Source organism: Mesoplodon densirostris, chromosome 3 (assembly GCF_025265405.1).
Source record: "Mesoplodon densirostris isolate mMesDen1 chromosome 3, mMesDen1 primary haplotype, whole genome shotgun sequence".
In the NCBI taxonomy this organism is placed as follows: Eukaryota; Metazoa; Chordata; class Mammalia; order Artiodactyla; family Ziphiidae; genus Mesoplodon; species Mesoplodon densirostris.
This window is the reverse complement of record NC_082663.1, coordinates 65,809,930-65,827,870: the sequence shown is the minus strand read 5'-3', so window position 1 is coordinate 65,827,870 and position 17,941 is coordinate 65,809,930. Positions and strand designations below refer to the sequence as shown.

Sequence of the window (17,941 nt, the reverse complement as noted above, 5' to 3'; positions counted from 1 at the left end):
TGCTCCGCGGCATGTGGGATCCTCCCAGATCAGGGCTCGAACCCCTGTCCCCTGCATTGGCAGGCAGACTCTCAACCACTGCGCCACCAGGGAAGCCCGAGGAATTCCTCTTCTTAAATTTATTTTTCCAATAAATCTCAGCAATATAAAGATTTTATATGATTCTGATGGACACAGAATTTTATCAATAAATCCATTTTCCTTTTGGTCTTGGTTACTAGGAAACAACTGGATAGCTCCTTATAATGACAAATAGCAACAGGGACTTTATCTTAGGCTTCTATCCTTGTCCTTGATCTTTGAATACCATTTTACTTTCTTATTGTCCTGCTCTATTGTATATATCCCAGTAAACTGTCTAAAATAAGGTTTGGAAATAAGGCAGGGTATAACACCATTACCAAAAGGTCTGTAATTTTCTATTAATCCAACAAGCATTTACAACACATCCTACTGGACAATGATTCTGAAATTTTTCAAATGTTAAATTATGTTAGAGATTTAAGGAATTCAGAACATATGTCATTATTATCATTCTGCCTGTATTTGTATTCAAATGCAGGGAAAAATGGAAAATGCATTCTTTAGGTTTCATCTCAGAGTAAGTTTGCTCTGACAGGTTACAGATATGTGATTAAGAAAAAAAAAATCACTCTGATATTTTTAGGAGTGGCGGCTGACTAATCTTTCTAATCCCCTACTCCCTCCTCGTCTAACCCTTATATAGGTCAACAAAGCTTAATAAAGCATTAATGGAGAAAAGAAATTACTATTTTTTTGAATCAGTTTCTAAAATCAAGAACACTCATGAAAATTTGAACAAGGGTTTGTTTTTATGAGGTCTTGATATTCTGAGATAACATTCTAGATGTTTCTAAATTATAGCAAATAGGGTGGGGCTCTGTCCCTTCAAACCACGATCTCTGGGCCTTATGAAAGGAAGATGCTAGCATGAGGGAGAAATTCTGAAATTAACAGGTGGAAAAAAGGATGCTTTATATTGAATGATAAGTAATTGGAGCTTAAATATGAAAACCGTTAACTAGAGGAAATGATTATTGTACTGCATCAGGATTTTTTGGGACACACTTTAAGTGCTTTTAAAATAATATATAAGTATATATATTTTACATATATATAACTAACATTTACCATTAAAAAAATTCTATTTATTTATTTATTTTTGGCTGTGTTGGGTCTTCGTTGCTGTGCTTTCTCTAGCTGTGGCGAGCTGGGGCTACTCTTCGTTGTGGGGTGTGGGCTTCTCCTTGTGGTGGCTTCTCTTGTTGTGGACCACGGGCTCTAGGCACGTGGGCTTCAGTAGTTGTGGCATGCAGGCTCAGTAGTTGTGGCTCTCGGGCTCTAGAGCGCAGGCTCAGTAGTTGTGGCATACGTAAAATTTACCATTTTAACACTTTTTAGGTGTATAATTCAGTGGTAGTAAGCACATTCACAATGTTGTGCAGTCATCACTACTATCCATTAGCAGAACTTCTTCATCATCTCAAAATAACCCATCAAAAAAATAACTCCCTGTTCTTCTCTCCCCTCAGCCTCTGCCTCTATGAATCTGCCTCTTCTAGTTCCTCAGATAAGTGAAATCATACTCTATTTGTCCTCTAAGTGTTTTGTATAGGACGGCTTTTAGCTAATTTTGCCTTCTTTTTGGAATTGAAGATGTTCTACTTACTTCATTTCGCTAAAAGCTTTGCAGAATTCTGTACAGTATGGGTGTTTTAGCTTGGGTTTTTTTTTGCATATTATGTAATTTTTACAGAAGGAAATAATCTCCTGAATAGCAAAGTACTCTAACTTAAGAAGGATGGTGTAAGGAAGAAAAACAAAGTTAAAGTCTAAGAAGAGAAAAAAGGCTTCAAAAGAATACCAAATATTGAAAGATGTGTAGATACAGCATGGTATTTAAAAGGTATAAAAAAATGTGAAGTAGTAGATCTGTATCACATTTTCACATAAACATTAACCCAGCAATGGAATGAAATCACAAATAATTTACCACTACACGTGTGCATTTTTTAAAAGCCTGGAAGGCCATACACCTAAAGGACGATTTCCAGGTAGTGGAATTACAGGTGATTTAAATTTTTTTCCTTTTTGAGCTTTTCTATAGTTTTAAATTTTGCACAATGAACAAGCTTTACAGTATCATTAGAAAAACAAATGTTATTTTAAAAATCACAGTACATTTAAAACACTTTATACTCCACTGATACATTTAAAACACTTTATACTCTACTGTATCATTGTGTTAAGACAAGGTAAAATGATTGCAATTACCAAGATAAATAACCAGCTTTCTTCTACCAATATCAAAACACCTCATTAGCAGCAATGAAATTATTATAATAGATAATGAAAAAGGTTTCTTTATCTAGGGTAATTGTTTCTACTAACAGCTGCAATCAGATCACACTATGATATTTAAAGTCAATTTATAACAGCTATTACAGTGAACTGCAAATATAACCAAGCAAAAGAACACTACAACAATCTTTCAGTGTCAATGGAAACATAGCTGAAAATCAAGGCAGCAATCCAGGAAAATGCCAAACTTGTACTGGCTCACATGAAACCATGTTCACTAGAACCACCTACAAAGCACATGCAGGCCACATAAGGACACAGGTGTTTTCCTATCAAAGGAAACCCACAGTGTGCTGACTGGGCAAATCATTCCCCAACACATCTACTTGTCTATTCAGTGGGATAGTCCCAAGAAATTCAAAGGAAAATATTTAACTATTTCTTAACTATTTTCTGTGAAACAACACAATTAAGGCCATCAAAGCAAGGATAAATCAGTCATGAGGGAAAAGACTAACCAGATTAATTAATAAGATCAATACAGGGAAACGTGACACAACCACAGGAGGCATTCTTATAACTGAACTCACACTATGAGCTTGAGCAAATCACAATCTCTGCTTCTGTTTTTCCTTCTGTAAGATGTCACGTGTTGAAACTAAATAATAGCTCCTAAACCTGGATATGTTTCTGAGTCACTTGCAGAGGTTCTTTTTTTTTTTTTTAATATTTTTTTCAGTTGAAGTATAGTTGATTTACAATGTCATATTAGTTTCAGGAGTACAGCACAGTGATTCAGGTATACATGTATGTGTGTGTGTGTGTGTGTGTGTGTGTGTGTATTCTTTTGCAGATTCTTTTCACTTACAGGTTATTACAAAATATTGCATAGAGTTTCCTATACTATACGGTAGGTACCTATTGGTTATCTATTTTATAAACAGTAGTGTGTATATCTTAATCCCAACCTCCTCATTTACCTCCCCCCTTTCCCCTTTCATAGCCATAAGTTTGCTTTCTATGTCTGTGGGGCTATTTCTGCTTGGTAAGTAAGTTCAATTGAACCTTTTTTTTTTTTTTTTAAGATTCTACATATAAGGGATATCATATGATATTTTTCTTTCTCTGTCTGACTTACTTCACTTAGCATGATAATCTCTAGGTCCATCCATGTTGCTGCAAATGGCATTATTTCATTCTTTTCTATGGCTGAGTAATATTCCATTGTGTGTGTATACACACACACACACACACACACACCACATCCTCTTTATTCAGTCATCTGTCAAAGGACATTTAGGTTGCTTCCAGTCTTGGCTACTGTAAACAGTGCTGCAATGAACATTAGGGTGCATGTATCTTTTTGAATTATAGTTTTCTCCAGATATATGCCCAGGAGTGGGACTGCTGGATCATATGGCAACCCTATTTTTAGTTTTTTAAAGAACATCCAAACTGTTCTCCATAGTAGCTGTACCAACTTACATTCCCACCAACAGTGTAGGAGGGTTCCTTTTTCTCCACACCCTTTCTAGCATTTATTATTTGTAGACTTTTTGAAGATGGCCCTTCTGACTGGAGTGAGATGACACCTCACTGTAGTTTTGGTATCCATTTCTCTAATAATTAGCAATGTTGAGCATTTTTTCATGTGCCTGTTGGCCATATGGATGTCTTCCTTGGAGAAATTTCTACAGATTCAATGCAATCCCTATCAAATTACCAAGGGCATTTTTCACAAAACTAGAACAAAAATTTAAAAATTTGTATGGAAACACAAAAGACCCTGAATAGCCAAAACAATCTTGAGAAAGAAAGATGCAGCTGAAAGAATCAGGCTCCCTGACCTCAGACTATACTGCAAAGCTATAGAGATCAAAACAGTGTGGTACTGGCACAAAAACACACACACAAATCAGTGGAACAGGATAGAAAGCCCAGAAGTAAACCCATGTACCTATGGTCAATTAATCTACAACAAAGGAGGTAAGAATATACAATGGAGAAAAGACAGTCTCTTCAATAAGTGGTGCTCCAAAAACTGGACAGTTACATTTAAAAGAATGAAATTAGAACATTCTCTAACACCATACACAAAAACAAACTCAAAATAGATTAAAGACATAAATGTAGGACCAGATACTATAAAACTCCTAGAGGAAAATATAGACAAAAAGCTCTTTGATGTATATTATAGCAATATTTTTTTGTATCTGTCTCCTAGAGTAATTTTTTTATATCTGTCTCCTAGAGTAATAAAAACAAAAATAAACAAATGAGACCTAATTAAACTTAAAAGATTTTGCACACCAAAGGAAACTGTAAACAAAATGAAAAGACAACCTACAGAATGGGAGAAAATATTTGCAAATGATGCAACTGACAAGGGATTAATTTCCAAAATATAAAAACAGCAAACAGCCCAATCAAAAATGGGAAGACCTAAGAACGAGTTCTTAATTACAAAGTCCAGGAGTCTCCTTCATCATACCGATAACAACTGTATCTCCAGGGAATCTACATTCCAGGGACATGCCTGGAATCTGCACTTAAAACTAAACGAAACCAAACCCTCAGGTGACTTTGAAGCATTAAATTCATACGACCACTTCCCATCAAAAAGATGAAGTGAGATATCTCCTGTTTGGCAGACACAGCTACAGGAGCTAAATAAACCAGAGAGGCACTCGTAAGGCAACATTTCTGTTGCCAATAAAATTCTCAGCAGCCCACTCATTTCATAAAATATAATGTGGTTTTTAGTGCTGGTATTTACTACCAACTAGAAGACATGTACTCAGTCAAGATATTTTCCTTCTGTCCAAGAAGTATACATATATTTTAATAGAGTACAAATACTCCACAGTAGGTACTCAATCAGTATGTGCTGAATTAAACTAAATTCGGCAAACAAACCAGTTATCAGCCACACAGCCAAAAGCAAACATTTAAGATAATTAAATTTAAGCATTTGAAGACCTATTACCTTCCAATTCTCTCTCAAAATAAACACAATGGTGCGATTCTGGGTACAAAGCATTACTGAGCCCAAAAAGTTGAATGAGGTTTAAGTTTGCACTTATCAGGATAATAAGAAACAGATCTTAATTCAGTGATGCACTCAAAGATGTTAATAGTCCTTGGAAATATGTGTCTAGAAATATAATATTTCACCAATGAGTACATATATCACCAATTAGGGCCAAATGTATATGTTTGCCAAAATTCTACTTTTAAAAAATCCTTCTTATTCAGAGAAAGGTTCATGAGATTACAACATCCAGGAAAAGACTCCCAAAGCCTCCTATTTATATCTTTTCATGCATTTATTTATTCTTCTTATGGCACAGCACACACCACATAGTAGGCACTCAATGAATATTTATGAAAACATAAATTTAAACCTAGTGTTGTAAATGTCCAATTAATAATGCAAAAATAACCAATTTAAAGATAAAGTTTGCGAATTCCCTGGCAGTCCAGTGGTTAGGACTCCATGCTTCCACTGCACGGGGCACGGATTCGATCCCTGGTGGAGGAACTAAGATCCCGCATGCCACGCGGCATGAACAAAAAAAAAAAGACAAAGTTTGGAGCCAAATTTTATGCACACATCTGCTAGATTTTAATATTTTTTCCATTGAGCGCAAAAAAGGATCTGAAGTGATTTAGAATAACAAAATATTTATAACAGAAGAGTTACAAGGAATATGAAAGTAAGATTACAAGCCATAGAGTAGATGCTCAAATTTGAGACAGCAAGTTTAGCATGAGCTTTTAAAATGCTAATTTTAGGGTCTCACGCTGAAGATTCCAATATAATAGGTCTGTGACAGGCCTTAGAAAGCAGCATTTTTAACAAGCATCTCTGATTCTGATGCAGCTGTTCTAAGAATCATGCTAGAGAAATACTCATGGAGAAATACTCCCATATAAGAAGAGATGGGGAAAACTAAACCAAATTTGTTTCTACACTTGTGCCTTAAATTCAGCTCTTAACCTCTTGGCAGTCAAGACAAAAAGGAATTAAAGGGGAAGCAGCCATTGGCTGAAAACATGAGGCCTGGCAGTTTGTCAGGGAAGGCCAATAAATTGCTTCAAATCTCTTTATAAACAGACACAGCACGCACATGGAGAGAAAAAAAATTCCTTAGCATTAATAAAATGTGATTTATCAGATGGTACTTCATGTAAAAGATATTAATAGAAATGAAAATGCCCTTATGACCAATTTTTGAGACTATATAGAAACATCATCAAATGGGTATTTCTTGTTCTAATTAATTTAAATCGTAGGGACAAATTTTTACACACTGCTGGTGGGATTCTAAACTGGTCCACGTTCCTTGAAGAACAAGAAAGATGCACATCCCTTACACTCTACAGTCCCACTCCTAGGTAAAGCCCAGAATCAGAAAACTCACACGTGTACTAGATGTAAGACAGGTATCAGAACTGCTGATATGTGCAACAAATTTGAATCATATTAGATATTAATCAAGAAAAATGGATAAACTATGGTACATGCATACAATGGACTATCTTGATTAGAGAAAAATGAGTCAACTAGAATTATATGCATCCATATGGATGAAGTTCATAAATATAACGTTGACGGGGAAAAAGCCACTTGCAGAAGAATGACGTTTAAAAGCATACCAAACATAAAGTTTAAAAGCATACCAAATAATTCCATATATTATTTCAAAACATACCTATGTAGTGAAAATATAGAGAAACTCATGAGATAAAAACCAGAGTCAAAAAGGGTTACTCTGGATGGGGTGGAGGGGAACAGGACCAGGGAGGGTTATGGGTTCAGTTGGATTGGCAATGCTTTATTTCTTTAGTAGGTAGGAAGCTACATGGGGGATTGTAATATGTCTGAATAATTTCATAATAAACAAATGAAAAATATGAGGTTATAACATTAAACCGTATCCTAGTAAAAATTTAAAATCCTAGGGATATAACTAAATGTGGTCCACATAGACTCCTTTCCAATGGTAATAGGAAGAGAAGGCAAGGACAGGGGGAATGTACAGGGAACAGGGTCCTTCTACTAGAGCAGTGCATCCCAGATGGAGGTCTCAGAGGTTAAAGACTTCAGGGAATCTCTGCATAGCAGACACACCACAGCCAATAAAAGTGTGAAACTAATCTGTAAGAACTGACAGGGAAATTCAGTTTCCCCCAGGTTAGGAAATAAAAGCAAGCTATATAATAATAATGCTTAGTATAAGACCATTTAAGAGAGAGGACTTATGTATACCTCTAAACTTGTGGAAAGTTACATGAAAAACCATAAATAGACGCTGATCTGTAGAGAAGTAAACATTTCACTTAATACCCTACTACACTGTAAATAGTTTTTCATAATAAGCTTCTCTTACTTTTAGAATTAAATAACTGAGCTCTCCAGCAAGGGCTTGGGGAAATGCTTCTCAGCCTTGCCCACATTTCAAAACCACCTGGACACATGTAAAATTCAAATTCCCAGACCCTGCCCCAGGCCAACTTAGAACCTCTGAGGGCAGGGTCCAGGTTTCAACATTCTTTAAAAGCTCCATGTACATTAAGGGTTAAAAAAAATCAAAGATGTTAAATGTGCAAAGGGCAATGTTTCTGTTATGAAAATTAAAGACACCAGTCTTGCATACTGATCTGACAGAAAGCCATCAATTCCTAAAGGAGGAAGAACTAGGGCTACTTAGAGGCTAGGTTAAAACTTCGGAAAAATAGGGTCTGATATGCTGTTGGGAAGGTTTAAAGCTTAGAACCCCAGATTCCATGCTACTGAGTAGGGAAGAGAAGTCTGTCCTGGAAAAAAGTATTCCCAGACAATGACCATATATGCATTTCATTAGACGCCTATGAAACATCTCATTTTTACTGATATAACCCTTAACATTTTTGGGGCAGGGGAGTACTCTTGTTACCTGTTTATTTCAGAATTTTGAAAATATTCATAAGCCAAACTAAAGAAAAGTCACCATAATCCCATATCTCTTACGATATTTTGGAATGCAGCCTTCTATCTAGATGGTTTTCTCTGCATATATTTACATATATAATTTATCATACAAAAGTGGAATCACACTGAATGCCAAGCTTCATAACCAGCTCTTTTTCTTGTAATAAGAATATTCTTTCATGTAATACTACCTCTGATTTGGCCCATCAGGACCAGGTAACTATAAAATGTATCCCCAGGTAGATGAATAAACTAATGTGTTTGCAGGAGTTAACTCAGAACGAATACTATTATACTGAAACAATGAATTCGGTGTTGGCAAGGTTTAGAGTGCGGAATATTTGGTTAACTTCTTTCAAGGATGACAGCTAAGACCAGCAATTCATAGTGATTTCACACCCTTTAAAAATTATTCTCAAAACCTGGTATTATCAAACTTTTTGTTTTATAGATGTGAGACCTGAGGCTAAGTTTAGAAAAGGAGTACTATACTAAAATATATATGAAGACAGACTTTTAAATCCAAAATACTAATGACACAGACTCTAGAAGAAGGAACAAAACTCAAATTTACTGAGTACCTATTACATACCAGGCACATCATGTACTTAATTCCCACAATAATCTGTGATTAAGCAGTATTATCTCCATTTTATAGATGAAAACACCGAGACACTGAGAAGTCAAGTAATTTGCCAAAGGTCAGATAGCTGTTAAGTAGCAAAAGTGGGATTTGTACCCAACTATAACGCTTTTTTTTTTTTTTTTTAATTCCATGACACCATACTTCTTTCAAGGCTCTAGGTGAATGAAGTAACTAGCACACAGTCAGGAAATTGGTGAACTTGTATTGAGACCTGAGCTTTCTGGCTCTAAAGCTTCCATCCTTTCCCACATATAACCTATCTACTCACATTTTAGGGGCACTTATTATTAGCAAGAGATAAAAGAGAATCCTACTGACCCATCCAGAACTGGGCGAAGTCTGGGATTTTACACTATTTATATCAAGTTAAGCCAATATGGTTTCACAGATGCTAGCAAAAGACATGAAAACCCTGAATCAGAAACAAAGGACTTTTACCCATATTGGTTTGCATCAGCTGTCAAGTCCCGTAAGGGCAAGGCAAAGGGCTCACCATGGATGCTGTGCATGCAGTGGGTCGTATTACAAGGCAGAAAACTGAACTTGAGGATTCACTACTTGTACAACAAAAAGAAGCAAGCTTCCTCTTTGTGGGGAGATGTTATTACCTCTTCCCTCAAGACTGCTTGCTGCAAGCCCAACCCTGACAAATGCCCAGGTAGGGAGCAATCAGGGGCTTTCTTGGTGTACTCAGTAGGGACATGCAGGGACACTCAGGGCCCATGGCAGACTGCTTTTATAAACATGACCTTAAGGTCCATGAAACAACAGCTACTTAAATGGTAAAGCATAAGAGAATGTCCCATATTTCAGTGTTTATATCTTTATAATCTATTTATTTCTTTAACTGACTGAAATGATTCTTTGCTAATTAATGTTTTAAAGTTGTGATCAGTCTTGCAGTATAGGGACTTCCTTGGTGGTCCAGTGGGTAAGACTGCGCTCCCAACGCAGGGGGCCCAGGTTCGATCCCTGGTCGGGGAACTAGATCCCGCATGCATGCCGCAACTAAGAAGTCCACATGCCTCAACTAAAAAGATCCTGCATGCCGCAACAAAGATCCCGTGTGCTGCAGCTAAGACCCAGTGCAGCCCTACCCCCACTAAAAAATCCTGAAGTATAAAAGATCAATATCTCTCTGTGTTTCAGAGAGATCTAGATATCCAAATAGATTAAGGTTTGATTTGTTTGCCCAGACTTCATAGCTTGTGTTACAAACTTTGGCCAAATGTCTGGTCGTCTCTCTTTTCATGACATTAGCAGCCATTTCTAATTATTGCCTAGATCTATAACTACATTAGGGATTGCAAAAAGAGAGAGGGGGTGATATTCTAATACTATTATTCCTTCTCTGTTAGCTGGAACACTTCCATAAAGAGAAAATTCTTCTCATCATATTTTTGGAAAGGCATGGTAGCTGCATGGTTCTTCCCCTTTATTTTTCAATTTTCATTCTCCAAAGTGACTACTGATTTTTTGTTTTAAGTATCATGAATTCATTCTAATATCCTCTAAGGTGATTGATGCATTTTTTTAGAATCATAAATTCATGGACATAACATATTCCACTGGATATCCCTCTTAAACATGTTCAAGTCTACCACTCAAAAATAAAACAAATCCTTTACTGGATCTCTCACCCCCTCTTCCCAGCCAATCTGATCCAGGGTCACCTACTAACTCTATATCCTAACTTCTCACTTACTCTCTAACCCTCTTTAACTGGAGTGAGGCCCCACCACTCCACCATAACAGCTCTTGCAAAGGTCACTAGTCATATCCATTTTGCTAAAACCAAGGTGGACTTTCCAGGCTTCGTCTCATTCAGCCTTTCAGTGCTGTGGACCATTTCCTTCCTCCTTGAAGCATGTTTCCCTGTGCTCCCATGACACTGGGATGTCCTGGTTTGCCCCTACCTCTCTGGGTACTCCTTCTCTGTTGGTTTTTCAAGCTTAAGCTTATCTTCTTACTCAGCCATGACATGTTGGCAGTTCTAAGGCTCAGCCTTGGAACATTATCTTCTTCACTATACTTACTCTCTGCCAACATGATCTCATCCACACCCAGGATCTCACTTCCCACTTATACAAAGATGTCTCACAACAAATCTATATTGTTACCTTTCATCTCTCCCTCTGAACTCAAACTTTATATCCAACTGACTACATGACAGCTTCCCTATGGTCTCAGAGTATTGCTACCTACTACATATAAACACCAAGTCAATATTCAGCCATAAAAAAGAACAAAATAATGCCATTTGCAGCAACATAGATGGACCTAGAGATTAGCATACTAAGTGAAATAAGTCAGACAAAGACAAGTATATGATATCACTCATATGTGGAATCTAATTTTAAAAAATGATACAAATAACTTATTTACAAAACAGAAACAGACTCACAGATTTCAAAAACAAATTTATGGTTAACAAAGGGGAAATGAGTGGGGGAGGGATAAATTAGGAGCTTGTGATTAACATATACACACTACTACATATAAAATAGATAAACAAGGACCTACTGTATAGGTCCTATTGAATATTCTGTAATAACCCACATGGGTAAAGAATCTGAAAAAGAGTGAATATATGTATAACTGAATCACTTTGCTGTACACCTGAAACTGACACAACATTGTAAATTAAAAAACCAAAAATAAAGTCAGGATCCATGGAAAAAAAAATCACTCTCTTCCAGTAAATGCCGGCATTCTCCACCCAGATGCACAAACCGCTGTCATCGCTGAAAACTCCATTTATCTCAGCCTCATATCCCATCTCTCACCAAATCCTGTTGATTTATTTCCTGTTATTTATTACCTTTCAAATATGACTCCTTTCCATTTAAACTAACACTACAACCCAGTCCAAACTACTGATACCTCTCACCAAGGCCACTGCAAGGGCCTACTGATAAGACTGCATTGATCAACTGTGTCCTTCCTCCAAACATTCTCTGCATTTCAGCCGATGTAGATGTGATCATACCAAGCCCTGTTTAAGACCCTTCAATGGTTTCCCATGGCTCTTACACAAACACCTAACACGGTCTACACTTTGTGTAACTTGCCCTTACCTATTGTCTTCAGCTTCATGGAGAATCTTGCTCCCCTAGAGGGCCACCCTTCAGCTGGTATCTCACTATGTTTTTTTTTTAATGTGAAAGAACATTTGCACATGCTGTTTTCTTGGTCTGAAATGCTCTTCTTTCCTTTGATAAGTTAACGCCTCCTTCAGATTACACATCACTTGCTAAAGGAAGCCTTCTCCTGACGTTCCTGACCAGATCAGGTCCCAGCACCACAGGCTGCCACAGCCTCACATACCTAGCCTTTGTAGACTTGTCACAGCTGCAATTTTACATGTCTTAATACAATTTTTTGGTTTATGCTGATCTTCTCCATCAGGTAAACTTCATGGGAACAGAAACTATGATTGCTTTGTATTCTGAGTGCTTGTCATATGTTAGATGCCAAGTTAGTATATGTTGGATGAATGAACAAATGAAAATGAATGGATAAAGATCCAAATTTGTTGAATTAATGCACTTTGTCCTTTTCCAGAAGGCTTATATTTGCTCTCACCGAATATACTTTATATAAATATTTTATATACATAGAACAGGTTCTATACATTGGTAAGAATTTTATTATACTAATATTATAAATATGTTATCATCACAAAGGTTAGTTATTATCATTGAATTCATTCCTTGTGGCAGAAACTATTTTCTGATTACCTCTAAATCCATTCCTGAACACCTGTCCCTTGCCTAACTCCGTTATAAAAGCCGGATAAAATCAAATTCATACTTTGTTTTGCTTGTAATTATGGCCATGAGACACAGCGCTGGTTAGCGAAATGTAAGTGAAAGTTTTCTGGGAGGCTTCTGAAAAGGTACTGATTTCCTGAAAAAAAAGAGAAGCTTTTGCATTCCTTTTCCCTTTTTCCTCATATGAATATCAATGTGATGTCTGGAGTCACAGCAACTATCTTGCAACTATGAGGAGAAGACAACAAAACTGCAGAGCCACTGAAACATCAGAAGTGGTCACCTACTTCAAGCTTCCTTGTTAAATGAGAAAAGGAAACCCTTATTTTCTTTTCTATTACTTGTATCTAAAAACATTCCTGATATTCTGCTAACAAGATTCTCTTCCAGACAAATTACCTTACATTGCCCAAGATATTTTTTCTTTCTTTTTATTTTTCTCTTCTTTTTATCTTTTTTCTATTGATGAAATTTCTCTGTCACTCCTCCTAATAACGTAACCAAAATAAAATACATAGTATTTTTTCTTAGGAAATAGAAAATTAATTATAATGTTAAAAACTAAAGAAATATTTTTTAAATTTATTATATTGAGTTCATTTACAAATATATGGAGATCAAAATAACATCTGTTTGGTGACATGGCATCAAATATTGGGTTGGCTTCAATCCAAAAATGGGCAGAAGACTTAAATAGGCATTTCTCCAAAGAAGATATACAGACTGCCAACAAACACATGAAAGAATGCTCAACATCATTAATCATTAGAGAAATGCAAATCAAAACTACAATGAGATATCATCTCACACCAGTCAGAATGGCCATCATCAAAAAATCTAGAAACAATAAATGCTGGAGAGGGTGTGGAGAAAAGGGAACACTATTGCACTGCTGGTGGGAATGTAAATTGATACAGCCACTATGGAGAACAGTATGGAGGTTCCTTAAAAAACTAAAAATAGAACTACCATATGACCCAGCAATCCCACTACTAGGCATATACCCTGAGAAAACCATAATTCAAAAAGAGACATGTACCAAAATGTTCACTGCAGCTCTATTCACAATAGCCCGGAGATGGAAACCACCTAAGTGTCCATCATCGGATGAATGGATAAAGAAGATGTGGCACATATATACAATGGAATATTACTCAGCCATAAAAAGAAATGAAACTGAGCTATTTGTAATGAGGTGCATAGACCTAGAGTCTGTCATACAGAGTGAAGTAAGTCAGAAAGAGAAAGACAAATACCGTATGCTAACACATATATATGGAATTTAAGGAAAAAAAATGTCATGAAGAACCTAGGGGTAAAACAGGAATAAAGACACAGACCTACTTGAGAATGGACTTGAGGATATGGGGAGGGGGAAGGGTAAGCTGTGACAAAGCGAAAGAGAGGCATGGACATATATACAGTACCAAACGTAAGGTAGATAGATAGTGGGAAGCGGCCGCATAGCACAGGGAGATCAGCTCGGTGCTTGGTGACCGCCTGGAGGGGTGGGATAGGGAGGGTGGGAGGGAGGGAGACGCAAGAGGGAAGGGATGTGGGAACAGATGTATATGTATGACTGATTCACTTTGTTATAAAGCAGAAACTAATAAAAAAAAATTAAAAAAAAAATATTGGGTTGGCCAAAAAGTGTCTTCGGTTTTTAAGTAAAAAGAAAAGACATATTTTTCATTTTCACCAAGAACTTCATTGAACAACATATTTACTGTTTTGTTCCACTACCTTCTGCCATTTTTCAGGCAACTTCATAATTCCATCTTCCCAAAACTTTTTATCTTTTTGAGCAAAGAACTGTTTACAGTCTTCCAGGGAATTGAAATTTTTTCCTTTAAGAGAATTTTGTAAAGACCGAAATAAATGTAAATCTGAAGGTGCAATGTCTCATGAATACGGTGGATGAATTAGAACTTCCCGGCCAAGCTGTAACAGTTTTTGCCTGGTCATCAAAGAAACATGTGGTCTTGCGTTATCCTGATGGAAGACAATGCATTTTGTGTTGACTAATTACGGACACTTTTCATAGAGTGCTGCTTTCAGTTGGTCTAAATGGGAGCAGTACTTGTTGGAGTTAATCGTTTGGTTTTCCAGAAGGAGCTCATAATAGAGGACTCCCTTCCAATCCCACGATGCACACAATACATCACCTTCTTTGGATGAAGACCAGCCTTTGGTGTGGTCGGTGGTGGTTCATTTCACTTGCCCCACAACCTCTTGCATTCCACATGATTGTACAATATCCACTTTTCATCGCCTGTCACAACTTGTTTTAAAAACAGAACATTTTCATTACGTTTCAGTAGAGAATCGGACGTGGAAATACAGTCAAGAAGGTTTTTTTCACTTAACTTACGTGGAACCCAAACATCAAAGCGATTAACATAACCAAGCTGGTGTAAATGATTTTCAATGCTTGATTTGGATATTTTGAGTATGTCGGATATCTCCTGCGCGGTATAATGTTGATTGCTCTCATTGAATGTCTCGATTTGATCACTATCAACTTCTACTGGTCTACCTGACCGTGGAGCATTGTCCAGCAAGAAATCCCCAGCACAAAACTTCACAAACCACTTCTGACACATTTGATCAGTCACAGCACCTTCTCCATACATGCAAAAATCTTTTTTTTTTTTGCGTTTCAGTTGCTTTTACCTTCTTTGAAATAATAAAGCATAATACGCTGAAAATGTTGCTTTCTTCTTCCATCTTCAATATTAAAATGGCCACACAAAAATTCACCAGTTTTGATGTTTTAAAAATGCACGCTGATATGACAGCTGTCACAATACAGTCTAACAAAATTGTTTCAAATGAAGTTAAAGACAGCTAAGAACTACTAGAGCCATCTTACGGTAAAAAAGGAACAAACCTTTTAACCAACACAACAGAATTTAGGTTGCTTTGCTTTGTTCATTCTCTGATTAAAACCCAAGCCTTAAAGTGTTTTAATGTCTACTCAACTACATGAACCTTAGCATATGATATATTCTGATGTGTTCAAGGGTCAAATATTAAATAAGCAGGAAAATAAATCAGACACTCTACACATATACTTTGACTATATACTATAGACTATATTTACTTTTTTCTAAAAATGTAAGTGTAAGAAGTATAAATAATATTTTAAGAACTGATAAATCTGAGTAAATAGATTAAACTATGAATCCTAATTGGTGAGACCATGATATTTCACCTATATTCCTAATATGGCATGCAATTTAGGTTTATAGGTTGAGGGTAAGTCTTAGCCAGTTGCATGTTATGTCCTTAGAGCAAAAAAGAAAATGAATTAAATTATCTTGGGCCAGTGCCTTTTCCAGTCTGTTGTCAGTTCCCGGCCTATAAAATAAGGAGGGTAGACTAGGTTGCAGATTGCTTTATAGAGCCTAGAAGCCAAGTCTCCAAGCCTTCTACCTCTTTTTTTTTGAAATTAAGAAAAATTTTATTTTATATTGCAGTATAGTTGATTTACAATGTGTGTTAGTTTTAGGTGTATAGCAAAGTGATTTAGTTATTATACATATACATATCTATTCTTTTTCAGATTCTTTTCCCATATAGGTTATTACAGAGTATTGAGTAGAGTTCCCTGTGCTGTACAGTAGGTCCTTATTGTTTATCTATTTTATATATAGTAATGTATATATGTTATTCCCAACCTCCTAATTTATCCCTCCCTCCACCTTCCCCCTTTGGTAACCATAAGTTTGTTTTCTAAGTCTGTGAGTTTGTTTCTGTTTTGTAAATAAGTTCATTTGTATCATTGTTTAGATTCCACATATAAGTGATATATTTGTCTTTGTCTGACTTACTTCACTTAATATGATAATTTCTAGGTCCATCCATGTTGCTGCAAATGGCATTATTTCATTCTGTTTTATGGCTGAGTAATATTCCATTGTATATATGTACCACACCTTCTTTATCCATTCATCTGTCGATGGACATTTAGGTTCAAGTCTTCTACCTCTGATTAAGGCAGAGCAGATCTGCTTTTATCTGTTTAATTTTCAACTTCTACAAATAATTTCCTTTAAGAAAGAACTCGGTAACTAAAAACAAGTTGAAAATGACCAGACAAAATGATCTCCTTGGTCTCTTCTGATATTAATTTCATGAAGAAATGATTTCTTTAAGTTCCTAAATTCTAAATAGCAAGATCCTATATAGCAAATCTGTTCACCTAACTATGTGCGTAAGAAGAAAATTCATGTGACGATGTGGGCTTGATTTATTGTCAGAAATATATTCAAATAGAACTAATGTTTTTACCTTGTGAAAATGCCATCCACAATTCCAATTGTTGCTTCCTTTGCCGGAACATAGGAGCCAATCTGAGCCATGATAGTAATCAATGCAACTTGCTTTATGTAGGAGCTCTTTCCACCCATGTTTGGTCCAGTAATTATCATTACTCTCTCTGAGTCCCCCTAGAAAATTAAAAAGCAATTTAACTTATTGTACTAGAGGGGCTTCTATGTAATAGCTACAATTTATTCCATAAATGAGAATGCATTAGGCAAAAGATTAAGGTGTGATGTTTAAATATGTCACCCACTAAGTATCACAAAGGGAAAGAGGACCGCTTTGTCTTCAACTTGAACTGTGCTATTACAGAACAGTGAAGTCTTAGCAGCACACATGGTTGTTTCTGGACTTAAAAAAGGAAATAACAAGAAGCAACCTAAACGAGATAAATACTATGGCTTTCTCTTTAAATAACCATTAATCTGCCTATGTCTGTTTTTTATATTACTTACATTTAAAATTTATCAATTTCCATTTGTCCATACTAAAATTATAGGTATTACACATCTAATTGCAGAAAGCCCTAATCTGGGTTGGTAGCAAATGAATATTTTCAGTTAAAGAGGGATAACTGCTAAAGGGATGAATACCAAATTCTAGATATTGGTTTTATCAGGATTTAATTACTCACTGGTATTTCACCAGAATAAGTGAAAATGGGAGAAAAGCTGCAACACTTGCAATGATTTAATTTCTAGAACTTACCTGTATTAACTAATTCTAGTACTTGCCATGTATAGACTCATCCTAAGAGAAACTGTCCAGCTGCAGCCCTCTGCAGAGGAGTTAGCCTAAGGCATCCATGTGCTATGCTATGTGGACCCACCACTCTTGGCAATACCTGCCTGGTCAAGAGTAACCAATCGGTAACTGACCAACAGCCTAAGAGGTGGCTTC

At 36.3% G+C, this 17,941-nt stretch overlaps 1 protein-coding gene across 2 annotated transcripts in view; it reads right to left on the bottom strand.

Moving 5' to 3' along the window:
• Positions 1-17,941, bottom strand: part of MSH3 (mutS homolog 3) — a 182,782-nt gene that overhangs the window by 14,096 nt on the left and 150,745 nt on the right. For both annotated transcript variants that reach the window (XM_060093103.1, XM_060093104.1), the window contains exon 20: positions 17,009-17,166. In XM_060093103.1, coding sequence (XP_059949086.1) covers positions 17,009-17,166 — 158 coding nt within the window. The remainder of the gene's footprint in view (positions 1-17,008; positions 17,167-17,941) is intronic.